The 22,226-nt window shown below is 42.1% G+C and overlaps 1 protein-coding gene across 2 annotated transcripts in view; it reads left to right on the top strand.

Moving 5' to 3' along the window:
- Window positions 1-22,226, top strand: part of LRRIQ1 (leucine rich repeats and IQ motif containing 1) — a 3,765,329-nt gene that overhangs the window by 362,897 nt on the left and 3,380,206 nt on the right. For both annotated transcript variants that reach the window (XM_044088432.1, XM_044088431.1), the window contains exon 3: window positions 12,907-13,015. In XM_044088432.1, coding sequence (XP_043944367.1) covers window positions 12,907-13,015 — 109 coding nt within the window. The remainder of the gene's footprint in view (window positions 1-12,906; window positions 13,016-22,226) is intronic.

Raw genomic sequence — 22,226 nt, 5'->3', positions numbered from 1 at the left:
CTCGCCCTTCCACCTCCTGGGTGTCCCCCCCCTTTGATCCCCTCATGCAGGTGGTTGCAAAGAAGGCCTGGACGGCTCCTGATTCAGTGGACCCTACCCCAGGAGACCTTCCAAATTTATAACAGCACCAACTGACAAGCAATTTCTCACAAAAGGTGTTTCTGTGGATGCTATGGTGGTAGCTGCTGCCACCAAGAAGGAACTAGCTGATCCTTCAGTGCCTGTTCATCCCCCTAACAAAGAATCTAGGTCTATGGACAGGTACGGGAAGCGGATGTTCTCGTCAGCGACCTTTGCTATGCGTTCGCTGAAATACCTATGCCATTTTACTCGTCTTCAAAGGGACTTGATCAAAGAAGCGAGTGACATGTTGAAGGATCCTACGGCTGCGCGTTTTCAGGACAAGATGAACACTCAGCTGGCTACCCTGAATTCCATAGCTAACTCCTCCATGTGCCTCCTCTCTTATGCGGCTGATGGAGCGAGCAGGGCCGCAGGGACAGGTGTGGCCTTACACAGGCATGCCTGGATGCGGCTATGCAACTTTGCGGACCCCTTTAAAACGTCATTCACTAATTCCCCGTTTGATGGATCATCTCTTTTTGGTCCTCAAGTGAAAGAAACCTTGACTAGGTGCGAGACAGATGGCAAGACTCTTTCTGCCGTCGGAGTCCGTTTCTCCACTCCTTCTAGGCCTTACCCCAAAGGCCAGAAAAGTGGAAAAATGTGGTTCCACAAACAATCTCAAGGGACTTCGCCTGACGCACAGAGTCGGTTCCCCGCCAGAGGCAGAGGGGGGAACAACAATGGTAGACGTCGCCCTAGAGGCAGGGGGGGTCCGCAGAACCAGGGCAATCGAGAAGCCTTCTCTGATAAGCCCTTTCAGCATCCCTGAGGTGTTGCCCGACTGCCCACCTTCGGAGGCAGTCGGGGGAAGATTATCACTGTACCCAGAAGCCTGGCTATCCCTGACTCAAGACAAATGGGTACAGTCCATCATTTCCGAAGGCTATTCCATTCCCTTCGTTCGCATTCCAAACCAATCAAAAAAATCCCTTCCAGATGTTCCACCCGCTCAAAGGGATCTTGCAGCTTTGGAAATTTCAAAGCTGCTTGCAAAAAGAGCAATACAGCCAGTTCCAGCAGACCAGCAAGGATCCGGAATCTACTCCAGGTTCTTTTTAGTTCCAAAGAAAACAGGGGACTGGAGACCAATTTTGGATCTCAGTATCTTGAGCAAGTCAGTCAAGAAAACAAGATTTCGGATGGTCACTCTGCAGTCCATCCTTCCTCTATTGGGAAAGGGAAACTGGATGTGCTCTATAGACCTTCAGGATGCGTACTATCACATAAAAATGAACAGACGCTCCAGAAGATTCCTCCACTTCAGGCTGGGAACCAGTCATTTTCAATTCAGGGCCCTGCCCTTTGGTCTCACCACTGCCCCCCGGGTGTTTACCAAATGCATGGCAATGGTAGCTTCTCACCTGAGACGTCAAGGATTCCAGGTGTTTCCATATTTGGACGACTGGCTCCTCACAGCTCCCACCAAGCATCTTCTTCTATTGGCCAGGGACTACACCTTTCGCATTTGTCAAAATTTAGGCATTTCAATAAATTGCGAAAAGTCTGTTTTGTCGCCTTGTCGTACTATTACCTTCATAGGCGCAAATCTAGACACAGTCAACATGTCTGCGAGACTAACAGATCAGAGAATAACAGACATACACAAACTGGTCTCGCTCCTCTTCAGCAGCAACAGAATCAAAGCCAGGTTAGTTCTGAAAGTGTTGGGGATTATGGCGGCTGCCATACCTCTGCTTCCATTAACCAGATTCCACATGAGAATCCTTCAATGGATGCTCTTCACGCAATGGTCATACCAGCAACTTCCGATGTCCCACACCATCATGATTACGCAAACATGCAGAAATCATCTTCTGTGGTGGATGTCTTCCCCTCAGCTCTTGTTGGGAAGACCCTTTGTCCCTTCCCCTCAGGTTGCTACTCTGACAACGGACGCCTCCCTGATCGGGTGGGGGGGGCATTATCAGGGCAGAACTGTCCAGGGCACATGGCAACCAGACGAATGCCACTTGCACATAAATGTTCTAGAGATGAGAGCAGTGCTTTTAGCGTTGCAAGCCCTTCAAGACTCTCTTCCCTTGGGAACGATAGCAATCCAGACGGACAATATGTCTGTAGTGTGGTATATCAACAAACAAGGCGGAACCAGGTCCTACCCCCTATGTCGAGAAGCACTCAGACTGTGGCAATGGGCGATTTCTTCTCAGCGGTTTCTGATAGCAACGCACATCCCGGAAGTCCAATCAAATCGGACAAATTGAGCAGAGCTATCCTCATGCCTCACGAGTGGTCTCTGAAAGACTCTGTTGTGAGAGAAATTTTTCTCAAGTGGGGTCAGCCTTGCTGCAACCTTTTTGCTACTCCCCAAAACAGCAAGTGCAGAGATTATTTCACCCTATTCCCTTTACCAGGCCAACCCAGCAGAGACGCTCTAGTCCAAGTTTGGCTCCGGGGACTTCTGTATGTATTTCCTCCCTTCCCACTAATCTCTCAAGTGATACAGAAAGCTATCGCTCAGAAGGCCTCGTTGATCCTCATTGCTCCTTACTGGCCTCGACAGGTTTGGTTCCCCTTTCTTCATCATTTTCTGTTGGAGCGACCTTGGCATCTGGACCTAGTTCCAGATCTTTTGATCCATCAGTCGGGTCAGTTTCATCGCTCCCTTCCCTCTCTGAACCTCACTGCTTGGTTCCTCCAGTTCCAACCTTAGCCAGGCTTCCTCAAATATCTCACTCTGTCCGAGATATTTTGATAGCTTCCCATAAATCTTCCACTCGAAGATTTATTTGAGTAAGTGGAAGCGTTTAGCCTATTGGGCTCAAGGAAGGGACATAGATCCTTTCACTGCTTCCATCCAAATGGTCCTTGATTTTCTAGCTGAACTCTTCCATGCAGGTTCATCTCCATCTACTCTTAAAGTTCAATTGGCAGCTATTTCTAACTTTCATGTGGGCATTTCAGAGTCTGCCATAATGTCCCACAAGCTTTGCAAAGCATTTTTGAAGGGAGTTTTTCTTCTCAGACCTCCTATAAGAAATCCTCCTCCTCCTTGGGACCTAAATTTAGTTCTTAGTTCTTTGATTCTTTCCCCTTTCGAACCTGCAGCCTCCTGTTCTTTAAAATTGCTATCATGGAAGACACTCTTTCTGGTAGCTATTACTTCAGCTAGAAGAGTTTGAACTTCATGCACTCAGCTGTCGACCTCCTTATCTGTTGTTCCATAAGGACAGGGTATCTTCTGAACCAACCCGTCCTTTTTACCTAAGATAGCCTCGGCGTCTAACCTAAATCAAAGCATTGACCTTCCTGTGTTTTTTCCAGAATATTCTAACAGGTCTGAACAGAAATTGCATTGGCTAGATGTTCATCGTCAGTTAAGGTACTATTTGGATAGAACCAAACAATTCAGAAAATCTGATCAGCTGTTTGTCTCTTATGCAGAAGGCAGAAAGGGACTTTCAGTTTCAAAGGTATCATTATCTAGATGGCTAACATCTCTGATTTCCCTTGTTTATGAAATTAGACACCAAAAGCTGCCTAACAAACCTAAAGCCCATTCTACCAGAGCTTTGGCTACTTCTATAGCCTTCCAAGACAGACTGCCTATTGACACCATTTGTGCAGCGGCTACTTGGGCTACTCCTCACACTTTCATTTCTCATTATAAGTTGGATTTAGCTTCTAGGCATAGAGCTAACTTTGGTTCCACTGTTCTCAAGAGTCTGTTCCGTTAGGCCACCCGGGACAAGGTGCTAGGGACGCGGTCCCATCCAGCAAGAATGAAGGCGAGATAGACAACTTAACATATAGAAGTTATGTTCTTACCATAACGTTCCATGTTAGTTGTCTTCTTCTCGCCTTCTTCTTGCATCCCACCCTCCTTCCCCCTGGCCTGGACAGACCTAGAGGAGTTTTGATTGTGACCTCTCTTTCTACCACCTCTTACTTTAGGTATATGCTGCTGTGCATATTTTCCTGGATCTGGATGTAGGTCACCCTTCTCTTCTCCCTGGTTTATAGAGGTGGACTTTGTTTATAGTTATTCTGTTACTATTATAAGCTGGGCCTAGCTTACAAACGAGATCTGAGGTAACTCACGCCTAGCATTGTGGGATATAAGGGGAGCCTCGAGCCGGTGGAACCAACTCTCGAGCTTTTAGATTGGCCGAGTCGGAGCCGAGGTCGGCTCCGAATCCATCCAGCAAGAAGAAGGCGAGAAGAAGACAACTAACATGGAACGTTATGGTAAGAACATAACTTCTATTTTTTCTACAAGTTACCATGGCTAAATGGTTGATGGTTTGCATTTCACATGTTTATTCTCAATGAGGTTTGCCTTTGCCGAGACTTCCAAAAACTCACTCCACTAGATCCATGGCTACTTCATCTGCTTTCTGGGCCAGAGTTTCTATGGATGATATTTGTACTGTAGCCACTTGGTCCATTGCTCACACCTTTATTGCTCATTACAAATTGGATGTCATTTCCAGAAGCAGAGCTGACTTTGGTTCTCCTGTACTCCAAAATGTCCTTCCACAAAGGCCAACCAAAGTTATCGTAGCTGGGGACTCTGTCCCATTCATTGAGGATTAATGAAAATGACAACATCAGATATAAAAGTTAAGTGCCCACCATAACTGTGCATCTGTGTTGTTCTTTTTCATTCCTTCTCAACTTCCCCCCTCCTTCCACCTTTCCATTTCTTTTAGGATTGATCTGATAGAAATATTGGAACCACTGTTCCTGTTTCAGCCCCTATTCTATCTTTATCTTATAGGTGGTCTATAAAAACTTTTTTCTGATTGAGCAGCAAACTCGATCTGAGGTAATATGGGGGTCTGGATCATTGTGGGTAAAGGAAGGAAGGGGCTCAAGAGCCAGATCTAAAAAGTCTGAAGAAATGCGGCTGAGCCGGATCCGAGGTCAGATCCTAGACTAATTAATTGAAGAAGAATGAAAATGAACAATGCAGATGCATAGTTATGGTGAGTACATAACTTTTTTTTTTAACTCTAATTATACCCTGATTTAAGAATGGGTTTCATTCCTGTGACAGTATTAGAAACCCAAAAGAGTAGAAGAAATTAAATCAAGTGAAACCATGTAATATTTTTCACCATAAAGTTTCATTTTTCTCTTTTTTTTTCTTGTTTGACACATCTTGCGTCCAGCAAACATAATGCATCTCTCTTTTTTTGTACCATTCAACAATTAAACTTCTCACTTAATTTCTTATGCTGTTTAATAATCCCAAAATACCTAAATCATCCCTTTCCTGTTTTTTTTACATCTTTTTTTTTTCTCCAGTTGCTTTTCTTATTCTTCTTTCCAGACTCCTTTCACTAGATTTAACTTCATTTTGCTCTCGTTCTTCCCTTGTTGCCGAGTCATTATCTTTCTGTCCCTCACTTGCTAACATACCATACTTGTTTTCTGCTTGTATATGGATTTTTTTCTACCATTAGTCTTACTCCCTGCTCTTTTTATGCTCACATTGAGTTTTTCTTTCACTTTCTTCCTTACTTTCATCAGCCATTTCACTTTCTCCCTGAATATTGTCTTTCTTCCCTCTGTTTATTTTTCATGTAGCTGTTCCTTCTCCTGTACAAGACATTTGAATAAAAAATGACCAGATTCATTCAAAATGGTCAACAATTTTTAGCAGTATTGTCTTGCTTCCCTCATTGCCCACATCTTCTTCCTGAACCAAATGTGACTCCAGTTGGCCTCAATACCTAACAGTTACTCGTTTTCCATTTACTGTTGTATTACTTTAAATATGCTGTAATTTTCCATTGTACATATACATTGTAATCCTCACTTCCCACAAAACTATAATCTGATGTTGTCAAATTTCATTCATTCCTCAACAGTTGGGTTCAGATCCAACCTCTGATCCAACTCAGCTGTTATTTTAGCTTGTGGCCACCAAAAAACTCCAAGCTCCTTCCTTACCCATAATACACCATCCCCTAATATATCCCAGATCTCATTTCCCACTTTCACATTTGGGCCTGGTCACCTTGAGTCTCAAGCATTTAAGATTACAGATAAGTTTATATCTCCTTTTTTGTTCACTTTAACATTTAACAGTTTTCTGTTTATAAATTCTCCCTTCTTACATGACTTTGGTGTAGTCTTTTTTTTTTTTTTTTTTTTTTTTACCATAGCTGGTATTCCATTTCTTTCTTACACCGTTGTTGATAATTTTTCTGTGTTTCTCCCTTTAATCATTTAAAAAAAAGAAACTAAACTAAAACTTTCTTCTACTCTTATTTTTCTGAAGTATCTTCAAAATGCTTGAAATAGCCCCTTCTGGTTTTAAAAAGTGCCAGAAATGAGAGTACAGGTTACCTCTTTCAGACGCTCATGTTTTCTGTGTTTACTGCTTGGGCCCAGACCATCTTCAGATACACTGATGTTCTTCATGTTTTACTGTTGCGGTACTGACTTGGAGATTTCCTGCCATGAAAGCCCTTGGCCGACCTGACTACCAGAGAAAATTCTTTCCTCCTCCTAAGGCTGGTGGGCACCGTAACTGACGTCAGTACGCTTAGGTATATGGGGAGCCAGCCGACATCATGAAATCAGTCTTTTCCTGCAGTTGGAGCCCAAAGCAGTGTTTCAGTGCATCGGTCGGTCTGCACCAGAGAGAAGTCGCCTCATTGGGGAACTCCTTTCTTTTGCTTTAAATTCATGTCAGATAAAATAAATAATTGTCTCCGCTGTGGTAAGCAAATCACACACAGATACTTCCACTCACTTTGTGTCAGCTGTTTAGACTGGGATCGTGATATCCTTGCCACTTTTGTGCCTGCTTTAACTCTAGGATGGTCAGACTTAAGGCCACAATTTTAGCTAGATTTCTTAGTCTTGAACCTTCTCATCAGCATCAGGTGGCATCTGCCAGTCATTCAGAGTTTGAGCAGCCTAGGAGTAAAAGGGAAAAAGATAAGAGACACAAGCTTAAGCCTTCGGATGACCGCCATTCTCTGTCTGTTTCTCTTTCTAGGCTTCTGATTGTTGAAGAAGCCGAGGTACTTTCGCAGCCCCCTTTTGTATCTGAGGTGATGGTGCAGGCCTCTGTCGAGACCCATTTGGAGTCTGACATGCCATCGCGTCCCTCTACTTCTGCACAGACCCTTGCTTTCAGCTCATTTTCAAAAATCCATCTGCTGATCCAGAGGTAGTCACCCCAGGACCCAGAATTACTATGAGGGCTCTCAACTATCAATTTCACATGCTTAAATATCAGCAAACCATTCTGGATCAACTTAAACAAAAGGTCTCTTCACTGGAGGGTAAAAACCTTTCTAAAGAGCTTTTGGATCTCTGCCACTCCAGTTCTCAGGTAGCAAGGCATTCCTTACACTATGGATATGAGGCTATGGAGGCTTCTAGCTGAGTAGCTGCTACTGGCTCAGTTATTAGAAGGCATGCATAGCTTAGGGAACAATCTCTTCCTGACTATGTTAAATCTAACCTTCTTAATGCTCCCCTGGACAAGGAAATCCTCTTTGGACCTAAAGCTGAGGCTGTTCGTAAAAAGATGCAGGACAAAGCCAAGTCTATGCAGACTGTGAAAGATTTAAAGATTTCCTTCAAGTTCAGCCTCCTAGATTTAGTAGGAACTTCTTCAGTAAACACTGGCCCTTTCCTTCCCAAATTAGATAGAGGCAGACAGAGGAAAACCCAGAGAGAAAGGACTCGTAGGCAGCAGCAACAGCTGCAGAAACCCAGCCATGGACCTTAGAAACTTGCAGGCAAGAGAGTTCTAGGCCCCAGGCTTTTGCCAGAGAGCAACATTGACTCACCACCACCCCAGTCCCCACACTCCCCCCACAAGACCAGGAGGAATGCTGTCCTTCTTCAAAAAAACACTAAACAACAAAAGAAACCAACAAACCAAAGTAAAATGCCTGGAGATCTCCGTTCAAACAGGCAAAAGTGCTTACTACAAGTTTTAGTGTTTGGATTACTTATACTTCGTTTTATTGTCTTGGTATTACACTTTGGACATTCTGTGTCGAATAAACCATTCTGTTTGGAATACTTCAGTTGTGTGGACAGTCTGAGTTGAACTTGGATTGGTTTTTCTTTTTAGTTTGGTACTTTTCCAATCCATACAATCGTTTGGTTTGTGGATTATTTAGAAACAGAACAGTGCAAATAGCTTGCATTGGTGTATTATATGTATAGTGTTGATCATTCATTAGAAATAGGCACAGGCTGGTATATAGCAGAGACAGATATAACATTGCATAAGATACTGTAATAGTACCTGCGATTTCTAGCAACTAAAATAATGAAAAGAGGCAGCTTAACTCTGGAAATATTAGAAAGGTAGGATGTTCATAATGTCATATAGTATGATATGTTAGTAGTAGAACTATGACTGTATCGTTGCATTAAGACTGAGAAGTAAAATAATTAGGAAAGTGAGAATGGTTGGGGCTACTTGGACTGTTATAAGGAGTATTAGTTTTGGATAGATGAGGGAGAAAGAGTGGTGAAGCTATTACAGGGGGCAATGATACAATATTAATGATAATATAATAATATATTAGTATTATTATTATCATCATTATTGTTACTATAATTATTATTATTTTCCCAGCATAGTCCTTCTTGGGGATTTATCCTCAATGTCTGTGTTGTCATAAAAGCTCTAAAGGGCTTGGCGCCCAAACCTGACTTTATCAGCTCAGCTTGAGCTAACTGTTGGTTTGTGAGTGTGTAAGATGCCCTAAAGCATTGGAAGCTGGCCAGCTGTTATATCCCTGGTGGGGTTTAACCGATATAACTTGTACAGTATTTGCAACAATGATCATTTAACCATCTACTGTTGTGGTAAGTTTACTTACAAAACTGTACTTTCTAACACTTTTAAAGACTGATGGTATGCATAATTCAGACTCATGCAGCAATGATTTTCTAAGCATCAGTTCAGTTTTACTAATAATATTTTTTGGAGCTCGATTACATACTGGGCTATGGCCGTTTGTAACAGAATGGACAGCATCAGTATTTATGAAAGCATTTATCCAGTTCAACAGCACAGTTTAGTCTTCCATATCAGTCCATTGGTTAACCATACAATAAGTATATGTCAACAAAGGTTTACATTCCTTTAACTGAATCACAGAACAGTTTTGTAGAAAAACATTGTTGCTAATAGCTGAATTACGGAAAGCCAAGTAGTAGGGATATCGAATTAAAGGAACCGGGTCGACATTTGCATTTTTTTTTTTTTTTTTTTTTTTTTTTTTTTTTACTGTAACATTTGCACACAGCCCAAAACCACCAATTGTGGAAAGGTCAAAACAAACACAAGCATCGAACTGTTTGTACGTTTTTGCAGGGGGTGGGTGGCAAGCCTATATATATATATATATATATATATATATATATATATATATATAAATATATATATATATATATATATACATACATATACACACCAACTCCGAGATTGCCGTACAGTGAGGAAAAGGGTAAATTTCACGATCCTCACTGTACTACGATCTCCATTCAAAAGCTCTAGCAGCAGACTTCATAATGTCAACTTCACATGCACAAATGGCAGGCTCTGTTCGTTCGCATTAATTCAGTAATGCACAGTATGACATTTCAGTCAGTCTAGTAACGGCATTCAGTCAAATAAAATCTGATGTACTGCAATTCTGCAAAATGATTGTAAACTGTTAACAAACATGTCTTTATTTCATTTAGTACACAGTACAGGCAGAATGTCCAAGTCTGACCAGCCACCTTGGTCCAGGTATTGCATATCACATGCATAAACACATGTTTCTTCTCATTCAGATTTAATCGTTCTTCCCATTCCTCCTTTAATTCTCCAGCAGCATTGATCTCTCTTATTTTAAGTGACTTTTTTATTATTGTACTCAAAGGTCAGCATTTTTCCATCCCAGAACACATCCAGGATGGAAGGGAAGAACAGTTTAAATTTCTTTTTTTTTTCATGTGCACTCCTTTAATGTGCCCACAATTCATAATCAGTTCCTTAGCAGGACTTCAGAATAATTGTGATCTACAAATACTGGATTCCCCACTACCAAAAGGGTTCTGCTTGGTTGTCACAATTTCCACAGTATCTTTTCTTTCTTTAAAAAAAAAAAGCCAAGAATGTTGTTATCAGTCTAGACTTCCCATATTTGAGTTCCTGTGCTGACAGAGACAAATGTTTTATCACTGATATCCCTGTTGTGTCCTTTGAGAATCCTTGTAACTCCATACATTTTCAAATTTTACTGTATTGCTTTATCCTCCATAATGCTCATACATTGCCCAGTCTGATCAGTTTGCTTTGCCATCTAAACTGCCTTGGCTTAAATTTTGTACATTTGCCATGTAACAGGTTTTATGACAACCTCTTGGTCATGCAGAAATTTTACTTAATCCAATGTGACCATTACCATTCTTTTAATGTATACTTCAGACAGCCCAGTTTTCACAGCTCTGTTTGGACAGTCACCAGAATATTTGCAGCCTCAGCCACATTCAGTCTTGACACTTTTTTCTCTTTTTGAGACAAAGGGTGCAACATATTATGGCCAGCCCTCTATTGGTCTCAACTAACTTTTTCTTCATAGAGTTTGGATTCTACCAGACACTCTATATTTGTTTTATTATTGTCTGATAGTTTACACATTCATAATGCTACAGACCAAAACTGCACTGAATAAAGAATTTTGTTGCAGTGGTTTAATTTTGGCTAAACAGTGATCCAAGGAGGCAGTCATCTTCATCATCACCACTGCAAGGAGAACGTTTTCATGACTGGCTGGCTGTGACTGTGATTATGGTGGTAGGGCTCAGGCATCCAGTAGTAGAAAGCTACTATGCTTTGTGGTCATCATTTTGTAGACCATAGTAAAGGCAATTACTGGCTGTTTTCTCTGATATGTACTAGAGTGAACCCTCGTTTTAGGTATCTAAGGTAGAGTTGAGGCATCCGTACAGGGAATGTATCACTGCCCTGATGTTTCTTGTGCTCTTTCTGCATTTCTTCAGCTTAGGTGGGAGAGTCAAGATGGGTGCTTCATATATGACTGAAAGGATGTCTGATGTCGCCTGAAATGGTAGATGAGCTTAAGTTAGGCCTAGGCATTTCTTCTTTCATTTACTTTACCTGCTCATCACTTTATGTTCCTTTTGCTGCCTTTATGCTCATCTAGTAGTTGTCCATATGGGGTTTTCTCATTTGCAGAGTGGTAATGTAATCTGCATATTGTCCCACTGTGTGCATCTTGGATATATACATTAGTTATTATTCCATCAACACTGCACACATCCTGGCAGTTAAATGAATGCTACTCATGCTGCCCCTTATAGATTATATAGAATTCAGCATGTTCAGCACTGGGATCATGGTAATGATATAATTGTAGTCAATGTCAATAAGGACTGGAATGAGATTCTCTTACAGGCTGTATACCATCATGCATGGTACATGCATTTAACACACTGCCTGCATCCATTTTCTGCAAGTTAGAGTCTGCTGATTTCTTCCTGGTCAGAAAGCTGTCAGATGCAGTTTTGTGCAACATCAATGTTTTTAACACCTGACTGAGTGGTTATGTGGCTAGGAGAGTACCTTGATATATAATGTTATTGAAAAATGATATTGTTGTACCTTTCATATTGAAAACTTTCTGTTATTTTCTTACAGTTTTTGCTTGGGTAACATAAATCAATGCATAGGTTCAGGACTGTGTGTCTGGTGAAGTTGTCTAAAGTTGAACTCTGCTTTTACTTATGTAAATGTTTTTATCCTCTTCCCCCAACCACTATGCTCACCAACCAACTTATCCCACAGAGCTGTTTTTTTTAATTTTTTTGAATCTCATTCTATTACCAGTCAGTTGCATTTTTGGTGTAGCTTATTGCCATGTCCATTATTTTGACCTCATCCATTCCATGGCTGTTGTTTTTCTCTACATGCCAAATAATAAATATCAATCATAATTATCCAGTGCCTGAATACATTTGCCATAATTACCTTTTGCTGCGCTAAACCATTTGAATCAACCCTGTAAGTAACATATGTTAACTAAAAGACATTCTTAATTATTGTCAGTAGCACTTTACGTTTAGGTTTTGTAGATTTCATTCTAAAATTCACTAAATATGTTATTCTTAAAAATAGTGTGTTCTTTTGACTCTACATAGCCTGCTGTGTCATAACAATCATCTGTCATGTAGCATTAAAGTGCAAGAACATTCAGTAGTGTACCATATTATTTAACTTTTTTGATTCTAGAGCAGCTTATATTTTAATTCTCACAAAATAAATACTTATGAAAGAAGTTATATCATGGAAGGCTGTCTTGCATCGTAATATTTATGATATTGGACAATTTAGTGGCAGGACTGATTCTGAGGATTACTACTGAATGTTTTTAAGTATTTGTTTTGTTTTTGACATGCAGCAGCAGTTTTATAGATTTTTAACTGTACACTGATTTTGCAAAATAGTCACCTGACCAGACCTTGCATTTTGCATAATGCATATGCTGTTTTCATAGTTAGCAGTTTCTGTTACCTTTAAATAGTACAAAATAATGTTAATACACACCATCATCATCATATCATGTACCTGTGTTGCATACCATGTTTTTTGTACTCATTACTTTACTTTGTTTTACTCCTTTGAAACGTAAATATTTTTATTTGCTATGTAATGCATAATGTCGTAAACCTCACTGTTGCCAGTAACAAACATTGCTTGTATGTATAAAACTGCAACATTTTTCTTCAAGTATAGTAGTGAAAAACATGTTTGTACATTTTAAGTTTTCAGAAGAGCTACCAGACTCTGTCATTTCCTATCTGAAAGCTGCAGAGGATAGAGTAAAGCATCTAGAAGAATGTCTTTTGCAGGATAGAGAAGATGCAGTTTACAGTAAGTGACAAAATTATAGAAAGTAATGTTTGATTACTCTTGGTTACTTTATCATTGCTACAGGAATTAAGAAGTGTCATAATAGATTTTATGCATTTTTCAGAATTTATGCATTTCTCAAAGGGGGGTTAATAAATGGTAGAAGGAAATAATCAGATCCCTGAGGCCTACTAATGACACTTATTAAACCAAAACCTCATTTACCACATTGCACAACGTTAATGATTTGCAAAGTGAACATTAATTCATGACATTATTTATGTCATCACCATCATAATCAACCCCATTTTTCCCCATTTTCTGCACTTCACTCTCCCAGATACTTGAAGCTGTTAACATGTTTTCCTGTCTATCTCGGTTCTCAGCTTCTTTTAATTTCTTCTATTTGCTGCTGTTACAACTGTCTTCTCTGTTTTATCCCACATGCCTTCAGTTTTGTATTCCATTCTTTTGATGACGTTATTGCACAGAGTCTGCCTGTAATGCCACATCATCTGCATACAGCAACTTTGTTGATCTGTCCCCTCTAGTGTATTTGCTAATGTAATCCATCATCAGTATGAACAACAGTAGGCTCAGAGGTGAACCCTGATGCACACCCACTGACACTGCTAACCACTCTGTGAGACCAATCATTTTTTATACTTGAATCATTAGTTCCTTGTACATAGCCTGCACTAATTCTACCAATGTTTCTAGGACTTTGAACCACCACAGGACTGCCAAAATCCACTTTCTTGGGATCTTGTCATATGCTTTCTCTAAGTCCAGGAATGCCCAGTTGGAATGCCAGTTGGACTCTTTCCTCAACTTTAGGTTCTTCTTAACTGGTTGTGTCACTGCAAACATCAGGCCAGATGTGCTGCATCCTGATTTGAATCCACACTGCTCATTTCCATTTTTACTTTCTACTACTATTAATCCATAACTGTCATGCGGTGTAACAGCAGTTTGGTACCGCTATACTGTCCAGAGTTGCAAATGTCTCCTTTGGTCTTGTACACTGGCACTAGTATGCTTTTCTTCAGTTATCTAGGGTGTATGAGTATGGTACTATGAGTACCCTCAGGAGCTACTTTTCCCCAATCTCACCAAACATCTTGATCATATCTGCAGTGACCTCATCTGAACCTGCTGCTTTCCAGTGATGTCATTTTCCTTAGTGCTTTTCTAAGTTCTAAGTTTGTTTCTTCCTCTTCTTTTGTCTTTCTGGAGCAGTACAGCTTCTGTGGGGTTTTATTCATTTAGAAAGTGCTACCTTTGATGTCCTATGGACAGGTGAGCAGGTTGTTGCTGGCATCCCTGTATGAAAGGTGTCTGATTATCTTCTTTATTGTTTTGTCTTTGACATGCATCCTGATAGAGTTTTTATTCCATTTACTGAGTCTTTTTTTCAGAAGCTGGTAGAGTGCCTGTGATGCCATGTTCTTTGCTATTGCAACATCTCTCTTAGCTTCTTTGTTAGTCAACAAGTATTCTTTCTTAGTCCAAATCATCTTTTCTATCTCCCACTTTTTCCTGCACTCTTTCTCTCTTTTGATGACTTCCAGGACTTCTGCATTCCTTCACCAGCTTTCCTTATGTACCTTGCTTGGCTGTATATATGTTCTATAGTCCTTGCATATGTTGTTTTGAGGTTGTGCTATTCTTTTTCATTTCCACTTATTTCGTGTTCTTGCTGAGGTGATAGAACCCTGAGTAATCCCTTGAACTCTTGTTCTTTCTATCCAGTCAACTTCTAGGTCTTCAGCCTGGTCTCTGTTGACTTTAGAGCATTCTCTGGCTATTACTTGCAGTTGATTGTGGCAACCAGTTATTTATACTGTGGTTCAACTGCTTCACTGAGGATGACTTTGCAATCACTGATTTTACCCTCATGCCCTTTCCTTAATGGAAGGATGTCCATCTCTTGAATTGCATGTTGGCCACTCTTCTGTCTGTTCTTTTGACCACCTCTCCTGCTGAACGATGTATTGGCCACCATCAGTACATTTGCCAGACAGAAGTATAGAATGACCTCTCCTTCTGTATTCTTGTTGCCCCAACCATATGGACCCACGTAGTCCTTGTATCCTGTTGTCTCTGTCCTGATGTTCTTCATCTCACATTGCTGCAGTCCTTACATATGGGTAGTCCGCTGTCCTCGGTCGGCCCGAATACCAAAGTATTAGGCTGACGTCGGTCAAGGCGCTTAAGACTGACATCAGGACGTCAGGGTACAAATGCGCATGACCGACGTCATATCCTCAGTCTTTTTTGCCACATGGTCCGATGCAGAAGCAGCGTTGCAAGTGCCGTTCGGCGTTCTGAAATTTTTCGAGTTCGGAGTTTCAGACCGAATCAAAGTTGGCTAAGTACCCCGTTGGGGAATATTTTGGTTTTTTCTTGCCTCAGTGTTTTACCGGATGTCAGAAAAAGTGAATAACTGTATTTCTTGTGGGAAACAGATACCGCATAGGGACTATCATTCTTTGTGTATTCCTTGTTTGGGGCCTGAGCACGACGTTGTTGGGTGTCGCTTTTGTGCTAGGTTCAATAAGCGCACTATTAAGCGAAGGTTAGATTGTGCTAGGCTGGTCTTCGGGAAGCGGTGCAATTATAATATGCCATCGGATTCTCCGGCGCCCGCTTCTTCGAAGAAGCGCAAAGACAAAGCAGTTAAACCCAGGCAAGATGAGTCGTCTGTTCCGGACGCTGGTTCTTTAGGGGCGTCAGTGGAACCGGTGGTTCCGACGGAGGCTTCTCTGGAGTCCCAGGGGGAGACTTTGATATTGCAGGATGTGGCCTCTCAGGAGGCAGGTCAGGCTGAAGGGGCTTCTCAGGTTACTGTACTCCCCTCCCTTCCTAGGGTGGTTAGGCCCTCTCCTTCTGTTTCCAAGCCTTCTCCCAGAGGCAGGCCAGGTTTAGCTTCTGTTGGTGTCACTCCTAGTTCAGCAGGGTCTGTGCCCAAGAAGCACATGCTTAAAATGGCAGAAGATTTGATTACTCTGATTAGAGGTTCTTTGCCCCCTCCTGATAAGAGGCCTAGGGTGGAGCCAGAGTTGGGGAGTTTTGAGCAGGCTTCGGATGTTTCAGAGTCTTCGGCTGAAGACTTGCAGGAGTACTCTCCTTATTCTGATTCTGATGCAGATGATTCGACTCCTTCTGCTTCTCCTCCAGAGGATTTTTCTTTTTCAGAAACTCTTCATTCCATGAGGGAACATTTTAAGTGGGAAGGTCAGGACTTCTCTGATTCCAGGAAAAGGCTTAGGGAATTTTTGCTTTTACCCCAGCATAGGCCCTTGGCTATACCCCCTGTTCTGGATGTTGTGGAGGATGTGTTTGCAGAGGCTTCACTTAATCTTGATTCTCTGCCTCCTGCTCCTGTTAAACCGGATAGGTATTACAGGGTGCCTGAGGCTCATAAATATCTTTATAAGAGTCCTAGGGCGGACCCAGAAACTGTTAGTCAGGGACCTAAGGGTGTCAAGGCCTCTGTTGTAAAAAATCCGGTTCCTCCAGATAAAGAGGCCAGAGCTTTGGATAGATGGGGTAAGAAAGTCTATACATCTTCTACCTTAGCTATGAGGGCTTTGAATTGCCAGTTTCATATGTTGAAATATCAAAACTATCTTCTTTCTCAATTGAAGTCTAAGGTGGATGCTCTGGCGGAAGGCATTGAATGTAAAGAATTACAAGATTTGGTGCATGTCTCTGAACAGGTGGGTAAGCATTCTTTACAATGTGGTTTTGATGCTGTACAGGCCTCGTCTAGGGTGGCTGCCACAGGTTCAGTTCTTCGCAGGCACGCCTGGCTGAGGGATCAGAATTTATCTGACCATGTTAAGACAAGGATTTTGGATGCTCCTTTACAGTCTGATGTGTTGTTTGGTTCACCTGTGGAGTCAGTCTTGAAGAAAATGGAAGACAAGGCTAAGTCTATGCAGGCTGTTAAAGATTTTTTGCAAGTTCAGCCTCCGAAGTTTAGTAGGAATTGGCCTGCTAAGGGGTGGACGTATCCTTCTTATGATTCCCAGTCTAGGGGTAGATCTAGACGTGGTAGGGGCAGAGCTCAGAGTTCTTTCAGACCTAGAACAGGGAGTTCACCTGCACAATCTTCGGGTGAGGGCAGGGCCAGTCCTTTCGTAAACAGGCCCAATGACCTACCTTTTCAGCTGCCAGATCCTTCTTGCCTGGCAGCACCTTTGGGAGGAAGGTTGGCACTCTTCAAGGAAAATTGGAATTTGATTACCCAAGACAAATGGGTATTGGATATCATACACCAAGGTTACAAGTTTTATTTCCATACCTTGCCTCCTTTCAAAGGCATGCCGGACGTTCCTCCTCAGCAAAGACTAGAGGCTCACAAACAAATTTCTCTGCTACTTCAAATAAGGGCCATACAACCGGTCCCTCTGCCAGAAGTGGGCCTAGGATTTTATTCTCGCCTGTTCCTAGTACCAAAGAAAGGGAACACGTGGAGACCAATTTTGGATTTATCTATCCTCAACACATATCTGGGCATTCCCAAGTTCAAAATGCTGACGTTACAACAGCTTTTACCTCTGCTGGGCAAAGATCACTGGATGGTGACTCTGGATCTCAAGGAGGCTTACCTTCATGTTCCTATCAGGCTCAGTTGCAGGAAGTATCTGCGTTTTCGGGCTGGGACTTCTCATTATCAGTTCTCTGCATTGCCCTTTGGCTTATCTACTGCGCCCAGAGTGTTCACGAAGGTTCTGGCTCCAGTGATAGCTTTCTTCAGGCTAAGAGGAATACAAATCTATCCTTATTTGGACGATTGCCTGATTCTGGCCCAAGGAAAGGACGAACTTCTTCATCATTTACAGTATGTGATAGCAGTGTTAAGATGCCTGGGGTTTTCTGTGAACGAAATAAAGTCCAGTCTAGTACCCTCTCAGGACATGTGCTTTCTGGGTGTGAGACTGAATACAGCATCCCAGATGGCCTATTAGACCCCGGACAAACAAAAGAATCTTTCTCTTTACTTCCATCAATTGTCTCGTCAGTCCAGGCTGACTGCAAGGACAGTCCTTCAAGCCTTGGGGTTCATGGCATCTTGTATTCTGGTACTTCCCAATGCCAAACTGCATATGAGGAAGCTACAATGGTATCTCAAAAATGTATGGACACAGCACTGCCAAGATATGGACACTGTCATTCAGATAATACCTTGCATTCAAAAGGAATTTTTGTGGTGGGCTCAGGAATGTCACCTAAACAAGGGACTCTCTGTGACCCGGCCAGAGGCGAGTCAGATTCTAACGACAGATGCCTCAGACAAAGCTTGGGAGCTCATCTAAATGGAAAATGGGTACAAGACACGTGGCCTGCCAGACTTCAACATCTACATATCAACTTGAAGGAGATGTTAGCAGTCCAATTTGCATTAATAGCTTTCAAGGATTTACTTCTTCCAGGGCAGGTGTTGGTTCTAACAGACAACACAACTGTCATGTGGTACATCAACAAGCAAGGGGAACGATTCTTATCCTCTATGCAGACAAGCAATGATTTTGTGGGAGACTGCTCTCAGTTTACAGCTAAATCTTCAGGCAAGGTTTCTGCCAGGAGCACAGAACTCCTTAGCAGATGTGTTGAGCAGACAAATTATGGATCCCCACGAGTGGAAATTGGATCCTCATGTATTTCAGAAATTGACAGTGTTATGGGGAACTCCAGACATAGATCTGTTCGCTTCTCCACTAAACTACCAGCTGCCAAAGTTTTGCACAAAAGGTTTCATCCCACAGCCTGGAAAGTGGATGCTCTCTCATTCAATTGGAGCAATCTTCATGTGTATGCCTTTCCACCTCTGCCTCTCCTCCCAAAGGTACTCCTGAAGGTCAGACAGGACAAGCCAAACATGATTTTAATAGCTCCAGATTGGCCTCGACAGCACTGGTACCCATTACTGAGAAGTCTGGTACGGAGCCTCCATGGCCTTTGCCTTCGATTCCTCACCTGCTGTCTCAGGAGAACAGTCATTTACTCAATGTCAAACTTCACTCTCTACATCTAACAGCCTGGCATATTCTGTTTTAAACCCTGGAGGGTCTCAGCTTCCACAACAAGTTTTGAATGTTATTTTGGAGGCCAGAAGGCCTAGTACAAGGAAAGTGTACGCAGATAAATGGAGGAGATTTTTATTTTGGAGTACAGCAAAGGACTTTGATGTTTCTAAGCCTAATTTAAGTGTGGCTCTTCAATACCTTACTGAGTTACTGGACAAAGGTTTGTCCTTCTCCTCTATTAAGGTTCATGCTGCAGCAATTTCTGCTCACTATGACTGTGACCCACCATTGTTTTCTCATCCTTTGTTTAAGCAATTCCTTAGAGGGGCAAAGAATATAAGACCCCACGTAGAGCTCCTACTCCTGCTTGGGATCTCAATTTTGTGTTGGAGAAACTCACTCTACAACCTTTTGAGCCTGCAGCTACTGCCGAGTTGAAATATTTATCATGGAAGACTGCTTTTTGTTGGCCATTACCTCTGAGAAGGGTTTCTGAATTACAGGCCCTTGTGGCGATTGCGCCTTTCTTACTTTTCCATAAGGCCACGGTATCTTTGCGTACTAATCCTTCCTTTATGCCTAAAGTGGTTTCTAGTGTGGCTTTAAACCAAACTATTCATTTGCCTACTTTTTATGCAAACCCCCAAAATAAAGGGGAAAAGATTTTACACACTTTGGATATACACAGGCAGTTGCGATATTATTTGAGCAGAACTAAAGGGTTCAGGCAGTCTCAGCAGTTATTTGTTTCATTTGCTTTGGGTTCTCAGGGCAAACCTGTTTCAAAACAAACTATTTTTAAGTGGATTGGTTTTTGTATTGCTTTCTGTTATTCCCATCATGGTAAGGAGATTCCAGCGGGGATTAGGCCTCATTCCACTAGGGCTACTGCCACTTCTACAGCTTTTTTGATGGGGGTGGCTACTAAAGATATTTTGGAGGCAGCTACTTGGAGTTCAGTGCATACTTTCTCTAAGCATTACCACCTTCCACTTTACTCTAAATCTAGGGCTGGTTTGCCACTGCAATTTTACAGGGCATTTTGGCAGCTCCTAATGCTTTATAGTTTTGCCATCCTCCCTTACCTCTGCTTTGGGATTCTACCCATATGTAAGGACTGCAGCAATGTGAGATGAAGAACATAGTACAGTTTTGTACCTACCATAAATGTAGATGTTCAAGATCCACATTGCTGCAGTCCAATTTACCCTCCCTCCTTCCCCTCTGTAGTTAGAGGCGGTTGTGTGGTTTGGGTTGTGTATATTGTAAATATTGTAAATATGTTTAGTGCAGGGGTGGTTGGTTGTTTTTTGCTGTCTTTTGGTTTTGGCCTTTCTTTTTAGGGCCTTCTGACATCTGGGGCAAGAAAAGACTGAGGATATGACGTCGGTCATGCGCATTTGTACCCTGACGTCCTGATGTCAGTCTTAAGCGCCTTGACCGACGTCAGCCTAATACTTTGGTATTCGGGCCGACCGAGGACAGCGGACTACCCATATGTAAGGACTGCAGCAATGTGGATCTTCGAACATCTACATTTATGGTAGGTACAAAACTGTACTTTATGTGCATTCAGGAAAACCCTTCGTCAACACCAGTTCATGTTGTTCTGCTTTATCTAGTAGGTCTTGCAACTGCTGTCTTAATGGGGCATAGGCTGATATTATTAATAATGCCCTATTCTTCCACTGGGTATGATTGCCATGAGTCTTTCACTAATTTTGATGGCATAAGTGTCTTCAGACGTCTCTCCCTCACCATAATTCCTACACCATTGCTTGACTCTGGATCCTAAGCCAGATAAATTTGCTGCACTGCCCTTCCATCTTGTCTCCTGGATACAGAGGATATCCAGCCTCCTCCTTATGGACAAATCTGTGTATGTATCTATCAACTGATTGATTGAGTGATTATTAACCTATTATTTATGGTTAGGGTAAATGTTTTTGGGCGTGTCCTTTGGGGTATAAAACATTGGTATAGAGAGGCATTTTATAGGTCAAATAAGTTTATCACATAATACCTGTCTTCGGTGTTTTCTATCAGTAAGCACAGAATTTTTTTTTTTTTTTGCAAGGAGAATACAATACATCAGCAGCAGTGCACAGAACATACAAAACTAGCAGTGCAGATGGTATAAGTGCCAGTAAGTCCTCAAAGCAAGCAAAATAAAGTTTTCTTTCAAGTTACATTTGGACTATTAATTTTCTATCACACAGGCTGCCAGATTGGCAGTACTACATCTTGTGATTTGTCTGAGGAACAGAGCAAAACTTGAGCACATAGATTAGGTAAGTCAGGGCTGACCTTTTGTCAACTGGTGCCCTAGTTAAAAAGGGCTCTATAGTGTTCTCCACACACTACCTGGTGCCCCCATGCTGGTGTACCTCCACAATCCAGATTACTGGAAAAGTGCCCCTTCTAGAGTGGCGCACTAGGCGGCCGCCTAGTTGGTCTATGCCTAAAGCCGGCTATGGGTAAGGGTAGAACTAAACCCAAACATAAAACTGGTGTTCAGTCTCAGCCTTACTACAGGATATGTACCCAAAGAGTGGCGTAAAGCAACAGTGGTCCCTCTCCACAAAGGTGGTGCCTCAACGGATCCTGGAAACTATTGCCCCATAAGCTTGACTAGCTTGGTCTGTAAAGCTATGGAAAGGATCATCATGGACCTCATAAATAAAGATATCGGGGACCTACAGACACTGGATCCTACCCAGTTTGGCTTTGTTAAGGGCAGATCCTGCCTCTTAAACCTGGTCGATTTCTTTGAAACAGTCACCAAGGCCATTGACGAGGGGAAGGTGGTCCACACAGCCTACCTGGACCTTGCAAAAGCCTTCGATACAATACCCCACTCTGGCATTATAGATAAGCTCACCAGCTGAAATATAAACCCCTATGTCACTAGATGGGTTGCAAACTGGCTCAAGGACAGAACCCACATGGTTAGAATTGCTGGAGCCATGTCAGACTCCAAACCAGTTATAAGTGGTGTCCCACAAGGCTCAGTCCTGGGACCTCTCTTGTTCGGTATATATTTCTCGGAGGTACAGGCTAACACGGAAGGACTGTGGCTGACCAAGTTCGCAGATGACTGCAAACTGGGCACCATAATCGACTCTCCAGCCGACACAAGCATCCTACAAAAGTGCCTCATAGAAACGGACAACTGGTGCCAGAGCCATGGCCTCAAG

This window comes from Protopterus annectens, chromosome 11.part0, assembly GCF_019279795.1.
Source record: "Protopterus annectens isolate FY-2018-M chromosome 11.part0, PAN1.0, whole genome shotgun sequence".
NCBI lineage: Eukaryota > Metazoa > Chordata > Ceratodontiformes > Protopteridae > Protopterus > Protopterus annectens.
This window is presented reverse-complemented; position numbering and strand designations above follow the sequence as displayed.